This window comes from Brassica napus, chromosome C7, assembly GCF_020379485.1.
Source record: "Brassica napus cultivar Da-Ae chromosome C7, Da-Ae, whole genome shotgun sequence".
Taxonomy (NCBI): Eukaryota; Viridiplantae; Streptophyta; class Magnoliopsida; order Brassicales; family Brassicaceae; genus Brassica; species Brassica napus.
This window is the reverse complement of record NC_063450.1, coordinates 32,411,252-32,434,218: the sequence shown is the minus strand read 5'-3', so window position 1 is coordinate 32,434,218 and position 22,967 is coordinate 32,411,252. Positions and strand designations below refer to the sequence as shown.

At 32.5% G+C, this 22,967-nt stretch overlaps 2 protein-coding genes across 3 annotated transcripts; both read left to right on the top strand.

The window, feature by feature from the left end:
* Positions 1 to 8,819: 8,819 nt before the first annotated feature.
* Positions 8,820 to 14,165, top strand: LOC111207488 (probable polygalacturonase At3g15720). Of its 2 annotated transcripts, XM_022705578.2 has the most exons (10): positions 8,820 to 9,509; positions 11,328 to 11,447; positions 12,277 to 12,414; positions 12,514 to 12,657; positions 12,762 to 12,791; positions 12,879 to 13,086; positions 13,186 to 13,267; positions 13,383 to 13,491; positions 13,622 to 13,735; positions 13,831 to 14,165. In XM_022705578.2, exons 1-10 carry the CDS (start codon positions 9,480 to 9,482, stop codon positions 14,056 to 14,058), a joined length of 1,203 nt encoding a protein of 400 aa, XP_022561299.1. In that variant the 5' UTR covers positions 8,820 to 9,479; the 3' UTR covers positions 14,059 to 14,165. The 2 variants fall into 2 exon arrangements, with proteins under 2 accessions (XP_022561299.1, XP_048618296.1); XM_048762339.1 differs by lacking the exons at positions 8,820 to 9,509; positions 11,328 to 11,447 and adding an exon at positions 11,529 to 11,546.
* Positions 14,166 to 19,208: 5,043 nt separating this feature from the next.
* On the top strand, positions 19,209 to 20,638 carry LOC106391197 (uncharacterized protein At4g15970-like). The gene is made up of 3 exons (XM_013831798.3): positions 19,209 to 19,521; positions 19,606 to 19,971; positions 20,065 to 20,638. The coding sequence occupies exons 1-3, from the start codon at positions 19,273 to 19,275 to the stop codon at positions 20,545 to 20,547; spliced, it is 1,098 nt and encodes a 365-aa protein (XP_013687252.1). The 5' UTR covers positions 19,209 to 19,272; the 3' UTR covers positions 20,548 to 20,638.
* The last annotated feature ends 2,329 nt before the right edge of the window (positions 20,639 to 22,967 follow it).

The window sequence follows — 22,967 nt, the reverse complement described above, 5'->3', positions numbered from 1 at the left end:
CATGAGTTAAAAACTCCGACTAAGAGACCGGGATTAATCATGCTTATATGGGTCTGTCCATTTAAACTAGAAATAGCTGTGAACCTCGTATCTTGAGTCCATCCTTAACACTTACAGATTGCAGTTACGGCAATGTCAGCCCTCGACATTTAGAACATTCCAATATTTGGTTATACACAAGTCCTACCAATTATATCTAATTAATCTTGTTAATATGAGATTATCGTATGAATGAAATTTTCGCAACAAATGTTATTGTTTTAACATTTTATTTTATTGAAACTGATTTAAAACATATTACATCATAGAAGAATAAAGACAAAACCATAATGAGACACTAATGATCTTTCCTCATCGAAACTAGCCAGAAGAAAAATCTTTGTTGACGCATTAGCCATACCAAACTCGTCTTGCTTCAAAATAAGTTAGATTAGGTGTTTCCATTCCATCAATAGCAGACGGACTTCTAATACCTTGAACGAAAACATGACAATAATTCTCATCGTCTAGATAGATCTTTCTTCCATAGCCTTTATCAATTTTGTTCCGAGTTAGTTTTTGTAAAGCTACCGTTGAATAGGCTTGAAATGCAAAGTACAACTCATATAGATAGTCAAGATTGATGGATCACATACAATGTCACCACCAAAAAAACGCAGACCCAATTCCTTGGACAAAACATTACAACACAAATAATTTAACCAAAGACCAAACAGCCTCAAAGAAGAGCAGTAGATGCTCCTGAAACGACTAAATGACCACCATAAGAACATTGGAGACAAGAATTATTGGAAAACTAAGGGGAAGAGAACATCATCTCCAACTCTTTAGGGTTTCGCAACACTTTGTACCTCCACATTGCTGTCAAGTGGAATACACCATGGAACACCACCTTCCTCATCGCAGCAACAGAAAAACTAAAGGCATAATCGGCAAGACTCCTCACCAAAAAACAGTTAAAGCCTGGAAGACAAAAGCGAAAAACAAACAAAGGAGAGAGGGTTTGCCTCTCCAGCGCCGGCAAGGAATACCAGCCACCGGAGAGGCAAGAAATTGATCGGATTGAAGTTGATGGCTTGGGAGAAAGAAGAGAGGATTAGTGTAAAAATTAAGCTAGGTGTTCACCGCTATATTTTTATTCTTTTTAATTTTATCAACACCAAATAACCATTGTTTTTTCAAATATCTATATACCACAAACCATTTTTATTTGCACCATAAATGAAAACAAAAAATGATGAAAATAATGAAGGAGGAATACACTTGACGCTGGTTTCAAGTAGATTATGGCTTTTTCCAACTTTATTCTTGGTTTGATTTAAGTTATAGTTTGGTCAGCATAGTTAATTTTTATTTAAATGATTTTGGTTCAAATTAATTATTAGTTTAAACGGTACAGTTTTAAAATAGGAAAATTTACCAAAATGTCATAAAAGACTTTCACGGAAGTCTTTCAGAAAAAGTCTTCAAGGAAGTCTACCGTTTAGGTAATTTTTGCAATTGCAAATTTATAAAGGAAGTCTTCCAGGAAAGTCTACTTTACAGAAGACTTCTCTAAATTTTTTCCTTTCTAAATATTGGCTTACTTTTGTTTTTTGTAAATTCACAAAAATACCAAGTCTTCTCGAATAAACATGTTAGTTATATAATAGACCAAATTATGTCAGAAATTTGAGTTTCTATAGAAGACTTCTCATGATTCTTCAGTCGGAAGACTCGAAAGTCTTATCAGCTGTCGGTGAAAGTGTGTAAGTCTTCTATCATAACCAAAGATTTGACCACAACCACAAAATAAGAACCTGAAAGTCTGAAACATTTCCGGGGAAGTTTTCTAGTTAAAATTAAATGTTTAAGTTTTAATTGTCAATTGCAAAATAACCTACAAAAAATTTCACCGACATTGAGAAGACTTCCACCAACAGTTGAGAAATCTTTCCGGGAAGTCTTCTATAGAAAGTCAAATTTCTAACACAATTTGGTCAATTAAAAAACTAATATGTTTTATCCGAAAAGACTTCCAGGGAAGTCTATTCAGTTTTTTTTTGTTAACAAAGAAAAGTTGGAAGACTTCCAGAGAATTTTTCTCTAAAAAACATACAAAAACTCAGTTGCAAAACTAACATATGTATTGACTAGAAGACTTTCATATAAGCTTTTTCGATGGAGAAGACTTTCACATAAATCTTCTCCACGAAACAAATCTGAAAAAAATTCAAAAATCATTCTTAAATCTAGTCAGGTTCATGTTTAGCTTCTCCAACCACACATCATTTTTAATGAAAGTTATCAACTCATTTTTACCAAGAATCATGAACTTGAATCATGAACTTGAGTAACTTTAATAGTTTATAAATTTTGAAATCAAAAGGGTGGGATTTTGGAATGAAATAAAAGAGGAACTGAAATGGAAATGGTTTAATAAGAATATGAAGGTGTAGTGCTACAAACTGACTTATTATGGTGGTTGGTGTATTGATGATAATGTCAATATTGTAAATAAAAGAAGAAGATGGCGATGATTGAGAAAAATAAGCATTTTTGAAAAAAAAATATAAAAAAATAATGATATTTTCATGAATAATTCGAACTTCTATAGTGAATAAGGCAAATGAAAATTCTAAAAAAGTCATATGTTAGTTTTGCATTTAACTTTTTGTTTTAAGTCATTTTTCCAAAAACTATTTTAAAATAATATAATCAGCAGTTAATAAAATAATTTCACTTTACAGTTTACAATAACCATTCCGATTTAGTGTCACTAATTAAGTACGTTTATGAAAAATAAACAGATCTACCGTACCAATCATAATTACATCAGTGGTTACCGATTAAACAAATTTATAAGATGCTAAATAAATATGTGTCTGAAAAGAATAAAATATCTATTACCTAATTAATGTGATTGGTAAAACTGATGACAAAACAATAGCAGTATGATATGGAAACAATATACTACATAAGCATTACGCTCTTATAAATCTAATTCATAACACGATTCACAGAGTAGTAAGTAATTTACATATAAAACTATAATACAAAAGTAGTTTATTATATATAATTTGTTTTATTTCTAAATATCAAATATATATATATATATATATATAATATAATCTCTGTTATGAACTATGCTAGGCGCTAGTCGGGCGGCAATCCCGGACCTAGCGAATTAACGAAAAATCGAAGATAAGCGAGGATTAATCATGGCGTAATTTTTGAGCTTTTTCTGTGTATATGTGGATAAATAATATATTTGCATAGATATAACAATAAAATCTGCTGTCACAGTTGGAAAAGGTGTGATTTGTTGCGCCTTACAACCCGGTTTGAAGCTTCACATATCATAATTCTGTGTTTTAATTATTTTTTCTTTTAATGAAGGGTAAACAAATATTTTCCTTATCGTCTTTTTCTTTGACCTATTATTTTCCTGAGCATCTTGTCGACGACATCCATTCTTTTTACAGATTTCATTTTGTTTTCATCTTCTTCTTCTTTTATCAATAAATTTATCAAATAGCACGTGAAACTACATAAAAATGAAAGAAACGATGTTTTTTTCCAAAGAATAAAATCTGAACATAAGATATTTTAGCATATTAGTTAATGTCTAAAGACTTCTATAACATTTATATATAGTACTATTTCCAAAGAATGTAATTTTAGTGCTCCGACTGTCTCGGTTAATGTACTGTCCGCATACTCGGCATGTGAGATATATTCATTGCAACATATTGTGCGTTAATTTTTGGAGGGTTGACTATGCTTTTATAGGTTAATTTGCCTAATACACTTCAAATTATCCGATTATACCCTCCGTAATTACAAGGTACCGGTAACAAATGAAGAGGAGATGACGTCAACGCTTCAGAGTGTGGACAATTTTAATAGGTAACTGTTCACAACCGGAGCTATAGAAGACATCCACTCCCCTCATGTTTTTACAGCATACATTTTTCATTGTAGGCAGTAAATGTGTGGATACATACAACACTGTCACATTCAATGGTGTACCCATTTATTTACACCGTAACTCTATTCCAATTCACTTATATTTTTACCGTATAAAAAGCTTAAATGTTCTATTCCATATCACCAAAATAGTATAGGACACCAATTTTATCTCAACCCCTAAAATTTCGATACGAAACCTTATCGCAACCCCACCCCTGCCCCTAAATACGAAATCCTAAACCCTAATCAGTAAATCCTAAACCCAAATATAAACCATAAATCTAAATATAAACTCTAAACCCAAATAAAATGGAACAAAATAAATAGCATAATACATATTGCTGAAATTATGAAATGTCTATAATTGTATGGAAGAAGTTAATGTTGACCCCATCCATACCCCATCTTCTTCAAAAGATTAAATCCGAAATCCAAATATAACTCTTAATCCAAATATCAAAAAGTACATAATATTATGTAATACTAAATATTATGTAATATTAAACTATACAATATAGATCACTAGGAGCATATCCGCGCTTCGCGCGTGATATTGTTTTATTGTTGTTAAATATGATTTTCCGGATGATGTAATTATGTGGTCAGTCTTTACTTGTGAAGAGCATTATTTGGTATTTTATTATTTTATGTAGTAGTAGGTAATAGGTTAATATATTACGTGTTTGTTTTTTCAATAATGTGTTGTTGTGTGTATAATAATACTTGTTAGTGGTGAAATGAGCTTCTAATGTAAAACATATTGAATTTCAATAACTTTGCATTTAGGCATTTTTTGATTCTAAGATCGACGGTTTCAACGTCAATTTTTATTTAATTTTTCACATTTTTTAACATTACTCTTGTAAGATGTTTTTTGCCCTCTCTCCATATTTTGACCTGAGCCGTCACCATCTATGTATTTTGTTTACCTTTCTGGTGGACGGTGCTTCTTATCATCATTGGGGAAAGACTCACCTACATGCTCTTGTTTTTCCTCACCTATTCTCTCCTGTGAGATTATCTGGTATTTGTTATAGATCAGACTTATGAGTTCTCAGTTGTGCGATTGTTTTTCACGACGTTGTAGGCTATTTCGGTCAATATTGGTCCTCTTCTTCTTTAGATTTTGGCTAATGTTAGGAACTACATATCATTTGTCTTCCTCGTCGTTGTCTTGCCGTCGATAGTCTCTGCTCATCTTGGTTTTCAAGATCTGGTTTTTGGTGATCTTACTTCTATGCTCTTTTTCATAGCTCGATAACATGGCTCCATGGTTTTGTGATTTCGTTTCGTCTCCTTTTCCCTCTTTGTTCTCTCTTCACGTTGCACTTTTCATTACTGCTCGCGTCTCTAGTGGCTTTCCCTTTCGCCATATTTTCTAATTCAGGTTTGGATAGTGTTTTCTTTTGTGTATGTTCTGTGGGTTTGGAAGGTCGTTTCTGGTCTCAACTTGAGCTCTAGGTTATCGGTGATTGGCTTCCATTCTCTCTCCCTCAGGTTGTTTCTCTTCTTCTCATGCTTCCTTTGGTATAGATGTGCGGATGTAGATGTGCGGAGTTAGTCTTTTGGAGTTTTTGTTCGTTCTATTCAGAGCTTTGTAGTTTTTCGCTGGCATGATCTTTTTGTATCTGCTTGTTTAGTTTGTGAGGTGGTTCTTACCTCTTAACTGGTGGTTGTGCTTCTGGTGTGTCTTCTTGTTTTTTGGTGACTTTGGTCTTCCGATGATTATTCTTTTTCTTATATCCCTTTTTAGGCTTTTTGCGCTAGTGCTTGATCGCACTCTTTTCTGTTCAGGGGATTACTTTGTCTCATTTTTTTTTACCTTTTTCTTACATCTGTTTGTTCTAGCCAAGACATTCTATAGTAAGATGAGGTGAGTTAATCTTCTTTGTTGATCTCTTTTCAGCTCCAAACTTTTATTGAGTTAGTGTTACTATGGTATTTTTCTTTTTTATGTGATTGTGGAAGTTTTAGGTTTAGATTACGTTTTATACTTTAGTTTCTTCTTATTAGTTTGATTATTTGATGATTTCATTGTAAAATAAATATATAATCTTTAAATAAAATAATAGAAAATGGTATAAAAAATTAACAAAAATTTATGTTATTTTTAGTTGTGAATAAATTAAATATTTAAAATATATTTATGTTATTTTTTTATTTTTTATTCATCTTAAATTTTAGTGACCAATGAAATAGATTATCAAACTTCATACAATAATGCTTAGTGCAAAATGGATTAGATAGTGCACAGTTAGAAGGACTTAAAATTTAAAAAGAACTACATGGGGAACACATGTCATCAAATCTCACTGTCACTTATCATAAGAAGAGAAAAAGCTAACTTTATATATATAGATAGTAGGAATTTTATAGGTTCGAAAATATATATGTAACGAAAGTTAGAACTTAAGACAATTATAAATTATATTTCTAAACAAAATAGAACACTCTTTATTAATAGTCAAATGGAATAGGACATAATAAAATAGTATAGTAGCAGAATATATCGCATTAAATGATATAAATAGAACAAACATAATACATATTGTTTTACATTTCTATTCTATATGTATATAATAGAATATAACACAATTTAACAAAAACTGTTCATCTTCTCCTATCAACTTTGGTTCATTCACGGCGACAAAAGATAAGTGTACCTGACGACATCAGTGGAGATAGTACATGTAACCGCATCAGAAAGAAGAATTTTATTGTTGATAAAGTAGATGAAAGAGAAGAATACACAAGTCATAGAAATTAGGAGAAGAGGGGCAACTGTGGCAGGAAAGAAGACTGTGGTGACGACAAAATAAACGATCGTGATGATGGTGCCAATTAAATAGATGGAGGTGATCGCCAATGCATAAGTCGTGTCGCTCGCCTCATCGTCTAAGTCTTTGTCGTTGTCTCTTATTTACCAAAATTGGTTGTCATTACCGCAGTCGCCGTCAAGAGTATCTCAGGAGAAGAAACTACTCCAAAAAAACAATATGTGATTAAGAGTAAGTCACGATCTAGTTAATTACATTTACTAAATAATTATTTTAATATATATGTAGCAGTAGGTTTCACCGGTTGTGTCAAAAGGGTTTATCACATTATTACATAATATATACCATTATTCTGGTTTATTAGATAAAATTGTTAGTTAGTGAATTATAAAATTATTGGTGGTCATACGGTGTAATTTTCCTTCTTTTGTTGACCATGCAATTAACACATAACATTTTTTGGTACTTTAGCTTTATTCTCACAGTATCGCAAATCGCTTACCAATTGATTACTCATCCTTCCACTACTCTAGATCAACACACTTTATTTTAGAGTTTTTTTCTGGATTTGTGACCATAAAGGTATACAACACTTTGGTAAAATAGGTAGCTGAATCAATTCTTTTAATCCTTTCAACATATAACAAAACCCGAGATGTTATAGCAATTTCCTACATATTATAGGATGTAAGGTTTATCTAAAACCAGAGCCATTCGTTGTGGTCATGTGTTGTGAATAGAGCATGTATGTGAGAGAAAAATCCTTCATTCGTAAATTTAATGTGAATCAAGTAAGGTTTAGGAAACGGTGGGAAAAATTCTTTGAGAGTAGATCTCTAAGATAGTTTGCACAAACTGGATTAATATTACTAACAATGAATACAAAAGAAAAAACAAAACACAAGAGAATACAATAGAGATAGAGTAATCTAGATCTAAAGTAGGTAAATCAAATGACGCTTCCTCAGTAATGATTTTGGCTTTGTTTTTTATGCTGATCAGCTCGCTCCAACTACTCCACGTATCTAGGGTGCATATGACGTGCCTTGCTCCGGAGATCTCTGTTTGTTATGAAACTGACGTTGAAGTGATCGGGTCTTTGATGTATATCTGTAGACTCGGAGCTCGCTATTTTGGGCTGCGAGGTAGCCTTTTTGGGCTAGAATAGCTGGACTTCGCCGATGGGCCGTGTCTTCATTTTCAGTTCAGTCTGTCGTGAGTGGACTTTTTCTCTACCAGATTATGTGATAAACGTAGCTCCAACAATGTACATCGAAAATACACGCAGAACTGTCCGTCGATCCGAATGCTACATGGAAAGCTAAACCATAGAACCGTTGTCCGTGAAATTGTTTATCAATCATATATGTTGTCGGTAATTGATCGTTATATGTAATAAAAATAAAAAAAATTATATGATAAGTAATTCACCATTTGATCAGAGAAAAAAAAACCATTTAACCTTTGCTTTTCAATGGATTGGATCTTCAACCGTTATGGTTAAGATCTTCTTATGAATTATACTTTATTTTCTTTTGCATTCTAATTTTTTTTATTACTAAAAAATCAAAAAGATAATTTTTAATATTATTTTTCATAAACTTTACTTGAAAAATAACGTCAATATAAGAATAAAATGGGTTATCAAATAAGTGAATTTCATATCTTGAACTTATCTAAAATAATAATCTTTATTATAATGTGTACAAATTATTAAAAAAATATGTATATTTTCGATGTCAGACTCTATTAAGTTACATATAAATAATGATCATATTAAAAAAAAATATTAGGTGTTTGGTCCACACATACGAGCATATCCTTTTACAAATATTTATTAGTTTAAATCAAACCAATACGATAAGTTATTATTTAGTCTTCAAAAAAATTTAAATCAAACAATTAATTATTTATATTCAATAAAAAATTTCATTAAAAACACTCAAATATTAAAAATATTTTATAAAATATCTGTATTCAAATGTTTTTACTTGATTAATATTATATTATAAAATTTGTATATCTTAATTTTAAAAATTTATAATAGAAAAATATTATTTCAAGATAACAACACAATATAAATAATTATCTTATTTTTTAAATATGATATTATCATTTTAAAATTCGTTTTTAGTTATATAAGATATATTTATAAATTCATTAAGATAACAACACAATAATTATCTTATTTGTTTTTTTAAATGATATTATTTATATTAATTCATTTTAATTATATAATAAAAATATATAAAATATTATTAAGGGTAACAATGACATTAACCGGTCTAACTTTTAACGTGAAAACTTCGTTGCGAAAAATCATTTCGCAAATAATAGTATAGATCATAAGGTTAAAGCAATCTGATTATAATATACACCCAAATCTAATTCTACTTTAGAATTTTTCAGTGCATTTTTTTTTTCTGTTTATGTATTTTCATCTCTGTTGCAACTTATATTCTTGACTGTTTCTATAATATTTATTTCTTAAATCTGAGAATTAAGATTTTTGTCTAAATCTAATAATCTAACTGGATATACATCTAGTTGGATAAGTACATGCGTCCCCTATATGTATAAACTTGTTGAGTGTATTTTAGGTATAAAATCTGCGAATTTCAGAACAAAATATATGATTGTAAGTATATAAATGTGTCATAAACAGATACAGACACAATACCTTACATTCGATCATCTGACCACCATCTTTTTTGTTTGTTCTTTTAGCAAAAAAATCGTTTTCTTTTGTTAATGAAATCATCGTATCTTCGTCACAGAATGGTACATATAATGTTAAATATAGTTTCTCTTTATATAATATATATGTATTTTGTTTCTCTTTGACTTTCCTGCTCCCATTGGAGATATGTGAAAATTTGGCAAGTGCCATTGCTCAGTTCTGGTGGAGCTCGAATCCCCCAAAAAGGGGAATACATTGGGCGAAATGGGAGAAGGTCTGTCGATCCAGAGAGGAGGGTGGAATTGGCTTCCGACTGATTCATGAGTTTAATCTGGCGCTTCTGGCGAAACAACTATGGAGATTAGTACAGTTTCCTGATTCCCTGGTCGCCAGAGTTTTACGGGGAAGGTACTATAGATTGAGCTCACCACTGAGAGTAGGCCCGGTTAGCAGCCCATCCTATGTGTGGACTAGCATTTCTGCTGCAAGAAAATTGCTGTTACTTGGGATTAGACAGAAGATTCACTCAGGCTATGAGGTTAAGGTATGGGAGGATCCATGGATTCCATCGAATCCCGCTAGGCCAGCTGCCCCCATAGCTCCTGTGATGAATCCTAACATGAGAGTAAGCGATCTTATTGATCAGGGATTGAAGGATTGGGATGTGGGACTATTGGAGAGCTATGTTCATCCTGAGGATATACCACTCATAAGGAGTTTGGCCATAAGCTCAACTCACCGTCGTGATTCTTTCTGCTGGAACTTTACAAGGAGTGGCCAATACACGGTTAAATCTGGATATTGGGTGGCGCAGAATTTATTAAAGTTAACAGAGGAGAAGGAAGTTTTGGAGCCAAGTATTACAAAGCTCCAGGCCTTTGCGTGGAAATTAAAGGCCCCTACGAAGATGTGCCATCTTATGTGGCAGTTGTTAACTGGTCATGTGGCAGTAACGAGGAATTTAGTTAGACGCAATATGAGGTGTGATAATTACTGCCCAAGATGTGGAGAAGCAGAGGAGACTGTCACACATGCAATCTTTGAATGCCCACCAGCCCGTCAAGTATGGTCTTTATCTTCAACTCCGACGTGCCCAAATATTTTTCCGGTATCGAGCGTCTACACAAACATGGATTATCTATTCTGGAGGAAAAATAGTATCATGGAGCCAGAGCAAGACAGGGATCCTTATCCCTGGATAATATGGTACATTTGGAAAGCTAGGAATGAAAAACTCTTCAGGGGAATAGATAGAGATCCTCTGGAACTAGTTAGACATGCTGAAAGTGAATGCCACGCATGGTTTGAGGCTAATGAAGTGGTACAAGCAGTATCACAAGACACTATAAATGAGGAACCCCAAGCCGTATGCTTGGGAAATATTTGTTTATTAGATGGTTCTTGGACACTTTCAGCTAACTTTAGTGGATGTGGATGGACATTGATGGATAGCTCTGGGAATAGTCAGCTTATGGGGACAAAAAACATCCCTCGACGTGAATCAGCCTTGCATTCAGAGGTAGAAGCACTGCGGTGGGCGATGGAGAGTATGCTGCAGCACTCGACCTGCCAGAGCTTTGGGACAGACTGTAAGGAACTGATTTCTATGGTTAAGGATCCTCAGGCGTGGCCAAGCTTTGCGACGGAATTGGAGAGAATAGAGACGTTACAGATATGTTTCCCGGACTTCAACATCACTTACGTTCCACGGGCGCAAAATCAGACAGCAGATTTTCTAGCCAAGACTGCTAGATCTTTTCGTAGAGAGTTACATTTTGTTGGTTGTTCTATTCCGGTTTGGTTACCCAGACCACCTCAAGTTTGAGTAATAGAATAGCCTTTTGACGTCAAAAAAAAAAAAAAAAAAAAAAAGACTTAATATGTTTATTTCAATCTTACCTTGCTTTTGGATATTGTAGGAAATCATAGTACGTGTTGTGTTCGTGTTGACGTTAGTCAATTTTGGATTTGTAAATGGTCAAATCTATGATGTCCTTAAATTTGGTGCCGAGGGAGATGGTACAACCGATGATTCAAAGGTATAATACTGCAAAACGTAATCTCGATTTTTCCATTAAAATATTATTTAGTTTTTTTTTTTTTTTGATTCAACCGATGGTACAACCGATGATTCAAAGGTATAATATTATTTAGTTATTATTTAGTTTTTTAAGAAGAATTATTATAACACGACTCTTTAGTTTGAGCTCTATCAAGAGAAGCTATAATCAAATTTCCAGCAAAAAAAAAAAAAACAGAACCTATGAGCCTATAAAGTTTAGATTATGTTTATTTTTAAAAAACAAAAGTGACGACACTGAAATTTTGATATAATTTTCTTGCAGTAGAAATAATTTTGAATAACAATTATATTCATTAAATGAAAGTGCTAAAGGATTGGCGATTCCCCAGCCATGATTGGCGCCATGTTTTTGTATAAGGGTTTTCTTGTATTCAAACTTTGTGTAGTCACCGAGAAAAAATAACCTAGTCATATGTTTACTATTCCCTCCCTTTCTAAAAGATTCCTGTTTTAAAAAAAAAAATTGTTTCAAAAAGATACATTTTTCATATTTTCAATACATAAATTAAATGTAAATTGTAAACTTCAAAAACATAATTGTATTTATTAAAATTCTATTGGTGAAAACTTGTGGTAAATTATTGATTATGGAAAATAATATATTGGTAACTAAAATTTGATATATTTTTTTAATAAGTGTGAAAATCCTAAAATACGGATCTTTTAAAAACGGATGTAGTATTTATTTTCTATTGTTGTTTGTTCCTACAACTAGATCATAATTGTGTTACAAACATTTAGTTATTTATCTACTAATTGGTAATAAAAAATTTTTTTGGAAAAAGGCTTTTGTAGAAGCATGGAAAGCTATGTGCAGTAGTGGTGGGAGTAATAAAACACTCCTTATTCCTTCAGATAATACCTTTTTACTACAACCTCTAGTGTTTCAAGGTCCTTGTAACTCTCCATCTGTACAAGTTCAGGTAACACTGAAAGACTAATATTTTTAAGATCCATTTAAAAACTTATTTATTGAAAAAAATTATGTGTTGATTAGAATGTATTTGTGATCAACTTTACAGTTGGACGGAAAGATTGTCGCCCCTCTTAACAAAGCAGCATGGTCAGACTTGAAGTCATACGAATGGGTCAGTTTTCATAAAATCATCGGCCTAACGGTCCTTGGTTCAGGAACAATCAATGGACGTGGTTCATCTTTCTGGGAGGTGAAATATTTTTTTATATATTAAAAGAAATTAAATTTGTTTAGCTGAATTTATAATCAGAAAATGTGGGTCTAATGTTTTTTTCTCATATTCATTAAATCCAGGCCAATATGCCAGCTTCTAAACGCCCTACTGTGAGTACATATAATTTCTCTATTAAATTGACTTCTAACTCTGCTACAAAAAGCTCATAGCGAAAGGTTTTATTTTTTTTATTGTAGCAATTGCATTTTAAAGGATGCAATAATCTTGAAATAAATGGAATAACCTCATTCGATAGCCCGAGAAATCATATCTCAATCCGCGATTGCAGACAAGTGAAAATCACGCAGATAAAAATTATTGCGCCTGGTGATAGTCCTAACACCGATGGAATTGATATTTCAACATCAACTGATGTAGAAATATATGACACTATAGTTGGAACTGGTACGTAGTTAGATATCTCTCCTTTTTGGAATCACTAAATTTCCAATTTCAAATGGTATAATATGGTTATTCGTATTTCAATATGTTAAAACATTGCAGGAGATGATTGTGTAGCTTTAAACAGTGGAAGTATAAATATCAACATCACAAGGATGCAATGTGGTCCTGGACATGGAATAAGGTATATCTTTGATTAGTTTTTTTTTTTTCAACTTGTATGTGATTTTGTTAATGCCATCAAATATATCTTAACTTTTAGATTTTATAACAAATTTTGTTCTTTATGTTTATATTAGTGTGGGAAGTTTAGGAAGAGATGGAGAAGAATCTATAGTTGAGAACGTCCAAGTGACCAACTGTACTTTCAATGAGACGACCAATGGAGCGAGAATTAAGACATGGCCGGTAATAAATATTTACTTATATTTGTCTATATAAGAATTAAATGAAGTTTTATAATAATGGTACGATTTGTTTTATTTTTTTTTTGTCAACAGATTTATTTTACTTATTTGTATTTAATTTTAATTTTTAGAATGGAAAAGGATATGCAAGGAATATAGTTTTCAAGGATATCACGCTCACTGAAACCCAAAATCCAATTATAATCGATCAACACTATATAGACAAGGGACATATCCACGTAGAGGTAAATTATTTTCTTTTTGTAAAATATAAAACTTCTAAGTAGAACTTAGGTTATTTTTATTTATTTATTATTTTTATGTATCTTTTACTTAATAGGAATCATCAGCAGTGGCGATAAGCAACGTGATATTCACAAATATACATGGAACGTCACAAAAAGATGAAATTATAAAGATAGATTGCAGCGATGTCACATCTTGCAAAGATATCGTTCTAGATAGAATTGATATTACTACGTTCGATGGAAATAAGCCACTAATTGAATGCAGTAACGCGTATGGAAAGTCGACTAATGCTTATGATGGTTGCTTGAAGGCACAGTAATATATCTTTATATATCAAATTAATTTAATTTATAAGTTGGGAATAATATATCAGCTGAATGTAATATTATATTATCATTTATCAACTATTATGTATTCATGATTGAATAAAATTGTTTTGTGGAAATAACTCACAAACATGACCGTAAGATTTTTTTTTTTGACAACAAGAAATTCACAGACTCATCGTATTGACTTTGTGAAAAAAAAATTTCATAGTTCGAAAGAAAAGCACATCAGTTCTCCAGAGGTTTACTAATGATGGGATTAAATGGTTTTGGTTAACAAAAATTAGGTTTTCTCTTTTAATAAATTAAAAAGTTCAAAAATTTCATAAAATATTTTCTAAAGTTTTATATAAAATAAGTAATAATCATGACACTGAAGAAAAGATGAAAATTATAAATAATAATATATTCAAATTTAAAATTTTAATTTCGTTATATTTATTTACATATTTATATTAAGATTATATTTCATAAACACTTTCTATTCTTAAATGTTCACATATACTGGGAACTTATATGAAAAATCAAATAATGAGTTTTTCCTTTTGTTGGTCTAAAATCTAATTGTGGATTTTAAAAATAAAATAGATATATATATATAAAAAAAACAATAATAACCATTTAATTTTACTGAAAATTTATTTTATATAATTCTAGATTCATAAATTATCAAATCATCGACAGTAAAATTAATGCACTTGAAATGTGACTCAGATATAACATGTAAGTATTTTGAATAAATTAATTAGGGTGTCAAAATGAGTTAACTTAGTCAACTCAGCTCAGCTCAGCTCAGCTCATGGTGAGCTCTGGTCTTTCATAAGCTAGCTCAGCTCAGCTCATTTATTATATAAGCTTCAGTATACAAACTTGAACTCAGATATCTAGATCATGAGTTAAATGAGAGATCAGACATAAAAATTAAAAATTAAAAAAATAATTAGAAAATAGAAATGGAATTTTTTTATAATATAATTTTAAATTTAAAAGTACAAAGTGTTAATATTTAAATACCGAATAAAACCAAAACCTAATAATATATTAAATCAAAGCTAAATCAGTGATCCAAAAATATATTTTACATAAAAGTCTTGTGATGATTCATATTCAAACTCTTTATCTATTCAAATCGTAAAGATATGTATTCCGCATGAAAGTCTTAGGAATATTTAGTTTTATATTTTAGTTCTAAAGATATATGATATGAGGATTTATATCAATATTCTTTTACATTTTAGTATATATTTATTACTTTTTGTTTTTATATTTTAATTTTATAAGATAAATATGATTAGTATAGAATTATTTTTTTTACATAAAAAAAATAGAAGTCATCCATATATATATACATATAAAGTATAAAACCACCAATGTCATGAGTTAGCTCATGTTCATTAAAGATCGTTCATATAACTCGTGATCTAGTTAAAGTTCGATCATTAAACTCATTTATTAAATGAGCCTAAAAAATAGAGATCATGCTCATGAAAAATTGAACTGAACCAGCTCATGCGCTATACGCACAGGGCGGAGTAAAGGAATACATACGATGATTCGAGCAGTCAGCTAGTGAGAAGCAGCTGCGTTTACGGTGGATGTTTGATGATCAGAGAAAACACACCAGATCATAATCTCTGGGGAGATATTTTGTCGATTGAGTTGCCATTGCATGAGTTTGTTTTATGGATTTCCTTGAATGAGCATGAAGGAAAGAGTCAGAAGAGGTATTTATATAGGAGGGACATAGGAAGTTAGAACGATCAAATCAATGAGGATTAAAGGAATGACGAAGAATAAAATTGATTGAAGGACCTGGATGGACTTGACTACAAAGTAACGGCGAGACACAAAGACGATAAGGTTTTTAGTTTTTGGGAAGACGACGACGAAGTGAACTTAGAATAAGTCAATTAGCGTGTTTGGTCTGATATTTTGTTTGGGCTTAGAGATGACTTTGTCTATGAATTGGCCACATGAAATACATTACAGCCCAATACACTTAGCCCGATTCAGTGACAAATGACAAGGCAGATTTGAAAGGAGTCGTGCATTCTCATTGGTTAATTTTTCTAATTCTCTGTTGAGTATATCCAACTTTTAATATTATAATATAAGTTATTACTATCATAAAAACTTTTGTTTCACTATAAACTCCTGTTCGAGAACGCGCTAGGTGCTAGTCGGGTGGTCGGGTTGGGCCTAGCGCCTAAAGAGAAAATCAGGGATTAATCGGAAATTATGCGGGCGGAATTTTTAGATTGTTTACTATGTTATAAAACATCTTAATCTTTAATTGTGTATAACATTAATACATTTTCATGTTTAAGATTATATAAAACACACAAATAAAATATATAAATTTAATATAGTATAATTTTCATCAAAATTATGAATATAAATGACATTTATAAAATTTTAGATCAAATAAATAAAAAAAATTGATTAGGCGGCAGTCTAGGCGATTTGACGGTCATTTAGACGGTTTAGGCGGAAAAAATCAGATATCCGATTTTTTAAATCGATTTGGCATAAATGGAGACGGAAGAGTGACGCTAGCCGATTTTTAGAACATGGCTATAGACTAGAACTGGAATTTGGGTCATTACCCGCGGGTCCCGGCCCGTTTGACCCGCCGCGGGGCGGGTGCGGGTCAACCAAATTTGAGTCGCGGGTACCCGCCGATCCGCAAAATAAAAAAAATATTATTTTTTCAAATTTTTTTAAAATAAATAAAAATAAAAATATGTAAAAATATATATAAATTAATGAAAATTATATAATTTAAATTATAAATGTATATTTTTTATCATAAAAGTAATTAATTTATAATAAAAATAATTATTTATTAAATTTAATATTATCCGCGGGCCCCGCGGATTACCCGCAATCTTAGCGGGGCGGGTGCGGGTTTACAATTTTTCTTTTGCGGGTTATGCGGATCGAAATTTTGAATTTAAAAAATAGAGTCGATCTGCGGGTTAACGGATCATGCGGGGCGGGGTGGGTTGACCAGCGAACCCAGCTCTACTATCGACACATAAATAGTTTGCAAAAGTTTATATCATGACAAGTTAAAAGAAAAAAAGTAAATAAACGTGTGGAAAGGTCCTACCATGACAAGTTGACAACCACACACATTTTTTTAAACAATATTTACTTATACTGCCGGGACAGAATAGCCTAGTGGTAACACTAGAGTGAACTGGATCCCAAGGCACCTGGGTTCGAATCTTCTGGGATTCCGGAGACCGCCCGTGACACAAAAAAAAAAAAAAAAAAAAAAAAAAAAAAAAAAAAAAAATTACTTATACTAATACAAAACACCCTTGCGTTTACGCTCTACTGGACAATCAGTCTACAGATTTTGGTCAAAGTATTGTATAGTCTTCTATATTATTTAGTTATTATAATACTCAAGCCGATTTTATGAGCTTTCTGGCGACAAAAATCTAGGAAAAAAAATTAAAATTTCCTGAACACATTAAATCAACATTTTCGTTGATCGTTGGTTATGACTTATAACCAGAGCCCAAAAAAAAGTTAGGTATTGATTGTTTGTAGACTTTGGATGAAGTTTGTTTTGGTTTATCAGCCTAAAATAAAAAAAAAATCAGAGTTTTCTTGAACGAAATCCAAACATCAGAATATGTAAGTTTTTCTATCAAAATTTCTGTAAGTTTTTCTTTTGAAAAAAAAAGAAGTCTGTAAGTTGGCAATTTTTCTTCTTACAAACGCTACTTTTTTCATCAACCATTGGCCGACAAAAAAAATTCAACCATTGGATTAACTAAATGTTATTTTATAGTGTGGCAAAATGCTCATACAAACTTATACACAAAACCCTTATTTTGGTGATTGTGTGAAACATTTGTATTTCTATGAAATACAATATATGTATATTTTTTTGTCAATGATTTTTTCTTTTATTTTTTAAGTCATTAATTTCTCTAAAATACAGTTTAAAAATATGGTTTTTTGTAAAATGTAGTTTAATAAATTTTAAACAAAAAAAAGATTTTTAAGATAATATATTAAAATCCAAATACCAAAAAAGAATTGCATTTGAAAACTAAAATCTACATAAAAATCAAAAACCACAAATTTAGAAACAAGAAACTAAAAGTCGACAACTAAAATCCAAAAATATGCATTATTGTACTACTTGTATTTATATGAAAAGAAATTTCTTAAGATATTTTTTTTTGTATTTAAAAAAAAAGTGTTTCAAAAAAAGAAAGGATAATTTGTTTAGTTTTTTTCACCAAAAAACCTCCCAAAAAGAAAAATGACAAAAAAGGATTTGGCTACATTGTAAATAGACATTTATATACATATGATTAACTAATCTATATTTAGAGTTTAGAGTTGAGGGGTAAAATTTTGGGGGTGAGATTAAGATTTTAAAAAAAATATTAGAAATTTGAAAATAAAAATTTTAACAATAGTTTCAAAAACATTTTCTAATTTTAAAATTTTGAAAAATTGAAAAAAGAAAATTCTAAAAAATTAATTTAAAAATATATAATTCGAAAAACTATAAACAAATTTTATTATTTATTTAAATAATTATTTATATTTATAAAGCAATGGCAGAAGGGTTGTTTGCGTCTTTGATGAAACCTCTTTTAGTCTTTTTCTTATAGCTCTTTTGTTGAAAAAAATTAAAAATTAGTATTTGAGACAATCACATTTATATCAAGGGCAATTCCTTAATAGCAAACTTTAAGTTTTTGTTACCAAAAAAGCTTATGACGAATAAAATGACCAAAAACATTTCATCAAAGAGATCAAAGACTTTTCTAACCATCGATTTATAGATATATAAATATAAATAAGAATTTAAATAAATAACAAAAAGAACTTTTTTATAGTTTCAAATTATATATTTTCAAATTTGAACCTTTTATAAGAAATTTGTTTTTAAAAATTCAGAAAAACTATTGTAAAGAATTTCTCATATATCAATCTCAATATAAAAAAAACTCAATAATAATTCACAATAAAATACAATACACGATTCGACCACTTGTATTTGTTTTTTCTGGAATTAGTCCATCTTAACTAGAAGTAAAAATTAATAAACAAAACAATAAAAAAATAATGAGCATTGCTGTTACAGAAATGCCAATCATGACTTTTTGGCTTGCTCGTACGTTATATAAGAATTGACAAAACCGAAGACCAAGAAGAAGAAAGAAAATTAAACAATGAGTTCTTCATCTTCTTCTTCTTCTTCTTGGTCTCGCAGTAAATTTCTTGATTCAGTATTTATGATCGGACAAAAGGAAGTAACAAGAATCTTGATTCTGTTTCTTGGTTTGACTGCTTCATGTCTTGTTTTATACAAAACAGCTTATCCTCTGCAACGACTTAATGTCAACAATCTCAGTTCTCTTTACGCTTCTCCATCTTCACCATTGCCAAATATCAACTCATCAGAGATTTCTCAAGAAACAGTGAATTCTTATACAAAACTCTGTTTCATCTGATCTTTAGGGTTTGAAACCTTAGTTTTTGGTCTAATTTGTTGTTTGCTTCAGGCTAAACCAAAGATCAGTTTCAAGGAGATTTTGGAGAATGCTACGACGAAGAACAATACAGTGATTATAACGGCACTGAATCAAGCTTGGGCAGAACCAAACTCTTTGTTCGATCTCTTCTTAGAGAGTTTTCGTATCGGACAAGGAACACAACAACTGTTGAAACATGTAGTAGTGGTTTGCTTGGATCGCAAGGCGTTTGAACGATGCTCACAGCTTCATACTAATTGTTACCAAATTGAAACCTCAGAAACTGATTTCTCCGGAGAGAAAGTTTACAACAATCCTGATTATCTCAAGATGATGTGGCGCAGAATCGAGCTTCTTACACAAGTTCTCGAGATGGGTTTTAACTTCATATTTACGGTATTAATCTATGGTTTCGGATCTGTAGGACAGTAAATAATTATTTAACTGGACTTGATTTAATGGTTTTGATTTGTTTATGTAAATTTATAGGACGCAGATATAATGTGGGTTCGAGATCCATTTCCCCGGCTATATCCAGATGGAGATTTTCAAATGGCATGTGATAGATTCTTTGGAGATCCTTTCGATTCAAACAATTGGGTCAATGGTGGCTTCACATACGTGAGATCAAACAACAGAAGCGTTGAGTTTTACAAATTCTGGCACAAATCTCGTCTAGACTATCCAGAGTTACACGACCAAGATGTGTTCAATAGAATCAAGCACAAGCCTTTTATGACTGAGATTGGGATTCAAATGAGATTCTTTGATACCGTTTACTTTGGTGGGTTTTGTCAAACGAGTAGAGACATCAACTTGGTTTGCACGATGCATGCAAATTGTTGCATCGGATTAGAGAAGAAGCTTCATGATCTGAATCTTGTTCTTGATGATTGGAGAAAGTATCTGTCTTTGTCGGAACATGTGCAGAACACGACTTGGAGTGCTCCTATGAAGTGTTTGGAGGATTAAGGATATTTTTAATATAGATTTGGATGAAAAGTGTATTGGGAATGAAGTGTCTTTAAGGACTCTAATCTAATCACATTGGTTTTCTTTCTGATTTTAGTTCTCTGAAACTTCATAAATGCTAAATTGTTTTGAGTCGCAATTCATAAAAGTTAATTGTTTTTAGTAGCAATTCAATTTTATATACGTGTAGGTTGGTTCTAATGGCCTGATGGTGATACCAATAATGATGACAAACTTGGGCTGAGTTGGGCTAAACTCAAGTTCAGAACTGTTTGAAATCCATAACATTGAAGGAGTTCTGCATTTTCAAATATAAGACTAGGCATGTCTTAACCCCTATTCTGAAACGCGCCGCCTATGAACGTTTAATCGGCGCTTAAACGCTATCCGCACCTCTACTGTGGCGTTTTGGAACAAAACGCTCAAAAACTCTGAGATTAAGCAAAAAAATCAAGTTTTTTTCTAAATTTCAAGCTTAAAATCATGTATTGTTGTGAAAATCTATCAGAAATGGAGAAGGATCGTCAAAAAAAAAGTTTAAAATGGTTAGAATCGTGAAAACGAAAAACAGAGACCAAAACAGTATGGCCTCAGGTCAACGCATAAACTACCAGAAATCAAGCTTGTACTTTGGAAAAAACATTCCGAGTGATAGAAGAGAAGAGATAAAACTGAAGTTAGGAATGGCGCAAGAGGGTGGAGAAGGCATTTACCTAGGACTACCTGAATCCTTTGGAGGTTCCAAGGTTTCAATACTCAGTTATCTCAAAGAAAGAATGGAACAAAGGAATGGAGGATGGCAAAATAAGTTTTTATCCCCAGGCGGTAAGGAAGTCCTCCTCAAGGCGGTTGCTTTAGCTCTCCCGACATATACTATGTCATGTTTCCTCATCCCAAAGACTATATGCAAGAAGATAGCATCCTTAATGTCAGACTTCTGGTGGAAGACCAACAAGGAATCCAAAGGGATGCACTGGCGCAATTGGGATTATCTATGTAGACCCAAGGACAAAGGAGGAATCGGTTTCAAGGACCTAGAAGCTTTTAACATTGCGCTTCTAGGGAAGCAACTCTGGCGTATGATCACCCACCCTACATCCTTGCTAGCCAGAGTATTCAAGAGCCGTTACTTTAGAGACACAGACCCCCTCAATGCCACTTTGGGATCCAGACCCTCCTTCGCTTGGAGAAGTATTCATGCTGCTCAGAATCTGATCAAACAAGGAGCAAAAGTGATCATTGGAAACGGGAGAAACACCAATATATGGGATGAGCGATGGTTGGGAAGCAAACCTGCGTTGCCCATCACAGCTACAAACTGGCTAGCTGCTTCTCTCCAGCACTCACTCAGCCTAGACATGCGAGTCAGTGACCTGATGACAAATCCTGGAACGGAGTGGAACGAGGAGATGATCTTGAGGCTATTTCCACAAGATATCGCAACAAAGATCATTTCAACAAATCCACATGGAGCAACAGCTGCAGATGCTTACAGTTGGGAATTCACAAAGACCGGTCACTACACAGTCAAGTCATGCTATTGGGTGCAGCTAAACATCATTGAGACAAACGAGCAAAAACAAAAGATGGATCAACCGAGCCTCGACGCTTTAAGCCAGAGAATCTGGAAACAAAATACAGGCTCCAAGATCCACCATTTCTTTGGAAATGTGTTAACAATGCCCTCCCCGCAGCAGCAAACATGAAGCACAGACACATCACAAAGGATGGGCGTTGTATGCGCTGCTCAATGGAAAATGAAACAATAAATCACATCTTGTTTGAATGTCCCTACGCTCGCCTTGTCTGGGCACTATCTCCAGTTCACGCACCTGTCGATGGTACTATGTCTGACTCCCTATACTCTAATTTATGGCGTGTGATGAGCCTCCAAGATAGATATCCCAAGGAAGAAGCATGCACTGATCTCGTACCGTGGCTGTTATGGCGCTTCTGGAAAAACAGAAACGATTTCCTTTTCCAGGGCAAAGACTATGCAGCTCAAGACGCAGTCAACAAAGCCCTCGAGGACATGAAAGAATGGTTGGAGAGATCAGAGGAAGAAAAAAAGGAGGTGAAAAAGCCCACAGTAGACAGACCGCGAGTCAAATGGAAACCCCCACCAGAAGGTTGGATCAAATGCAATGCTGATGGGAGTTGGCACAAGAACCGGCAAAATCAGGGAGTTGGGTGGGTGAGTAGAGACTACACAGGTCGGATGCTGTGGGCAGGAGCTCGAAGGTTTCAGGGAGTGGGCTCACCAATAGAAACTGAGGCAACAGCGCTACAATGGGCAATCCAGTCGATGATTCGCTTCGGTTACAAGCATGTCCAGTTCGAAACAGAATCTCTGGTTCTGACCAAGATGATTAATGGTAAGGAGGAGACATGGCCAAAACTGAAGCCAATCATACAGGAGA

Coding starts and splice junctions, on each gene's coding strand:
- LOC111207488 (XM_022705578.2), top strand. CDS start 9,480: ATGAAATCATCGTATCTTCGTCACAGAATG. Junction 12,792..12,878: donor CAGCTTCTAAACGCCCTACT/GTGAGTACATAT, acceptor TTTTTATTGTAG/CAATTGCATTTTAAAGGATG. Junction 13,736..13,830: donor AGGGACATATCCACGTAGAG/GTAAATTATTTT, acceptor TTTACTTAATAG/GAATCATCAGCAGTGGCGAT.
- LOC106391197 (XM_013831798.3), top strand. CDS start 19,273: ATGAGTTCTTCATCTTCTTCTTCTTCTTCTTGGTCTCGCAGTAAATTT. Junction 19,522..19,605: donor CAGAGATTTCTCAAGAAACA/GTGAATTCTTAT, acceptor TGTTTGCTTCAG/GCTAAACCAAAGATCAGTTT. Junction 19,972..20,064: donor GTTTTAACTTCATATTTACG/GTATTAATCTAT, acceptor GTAAATTTATAG/GACGCAGATATAATGTGGGT.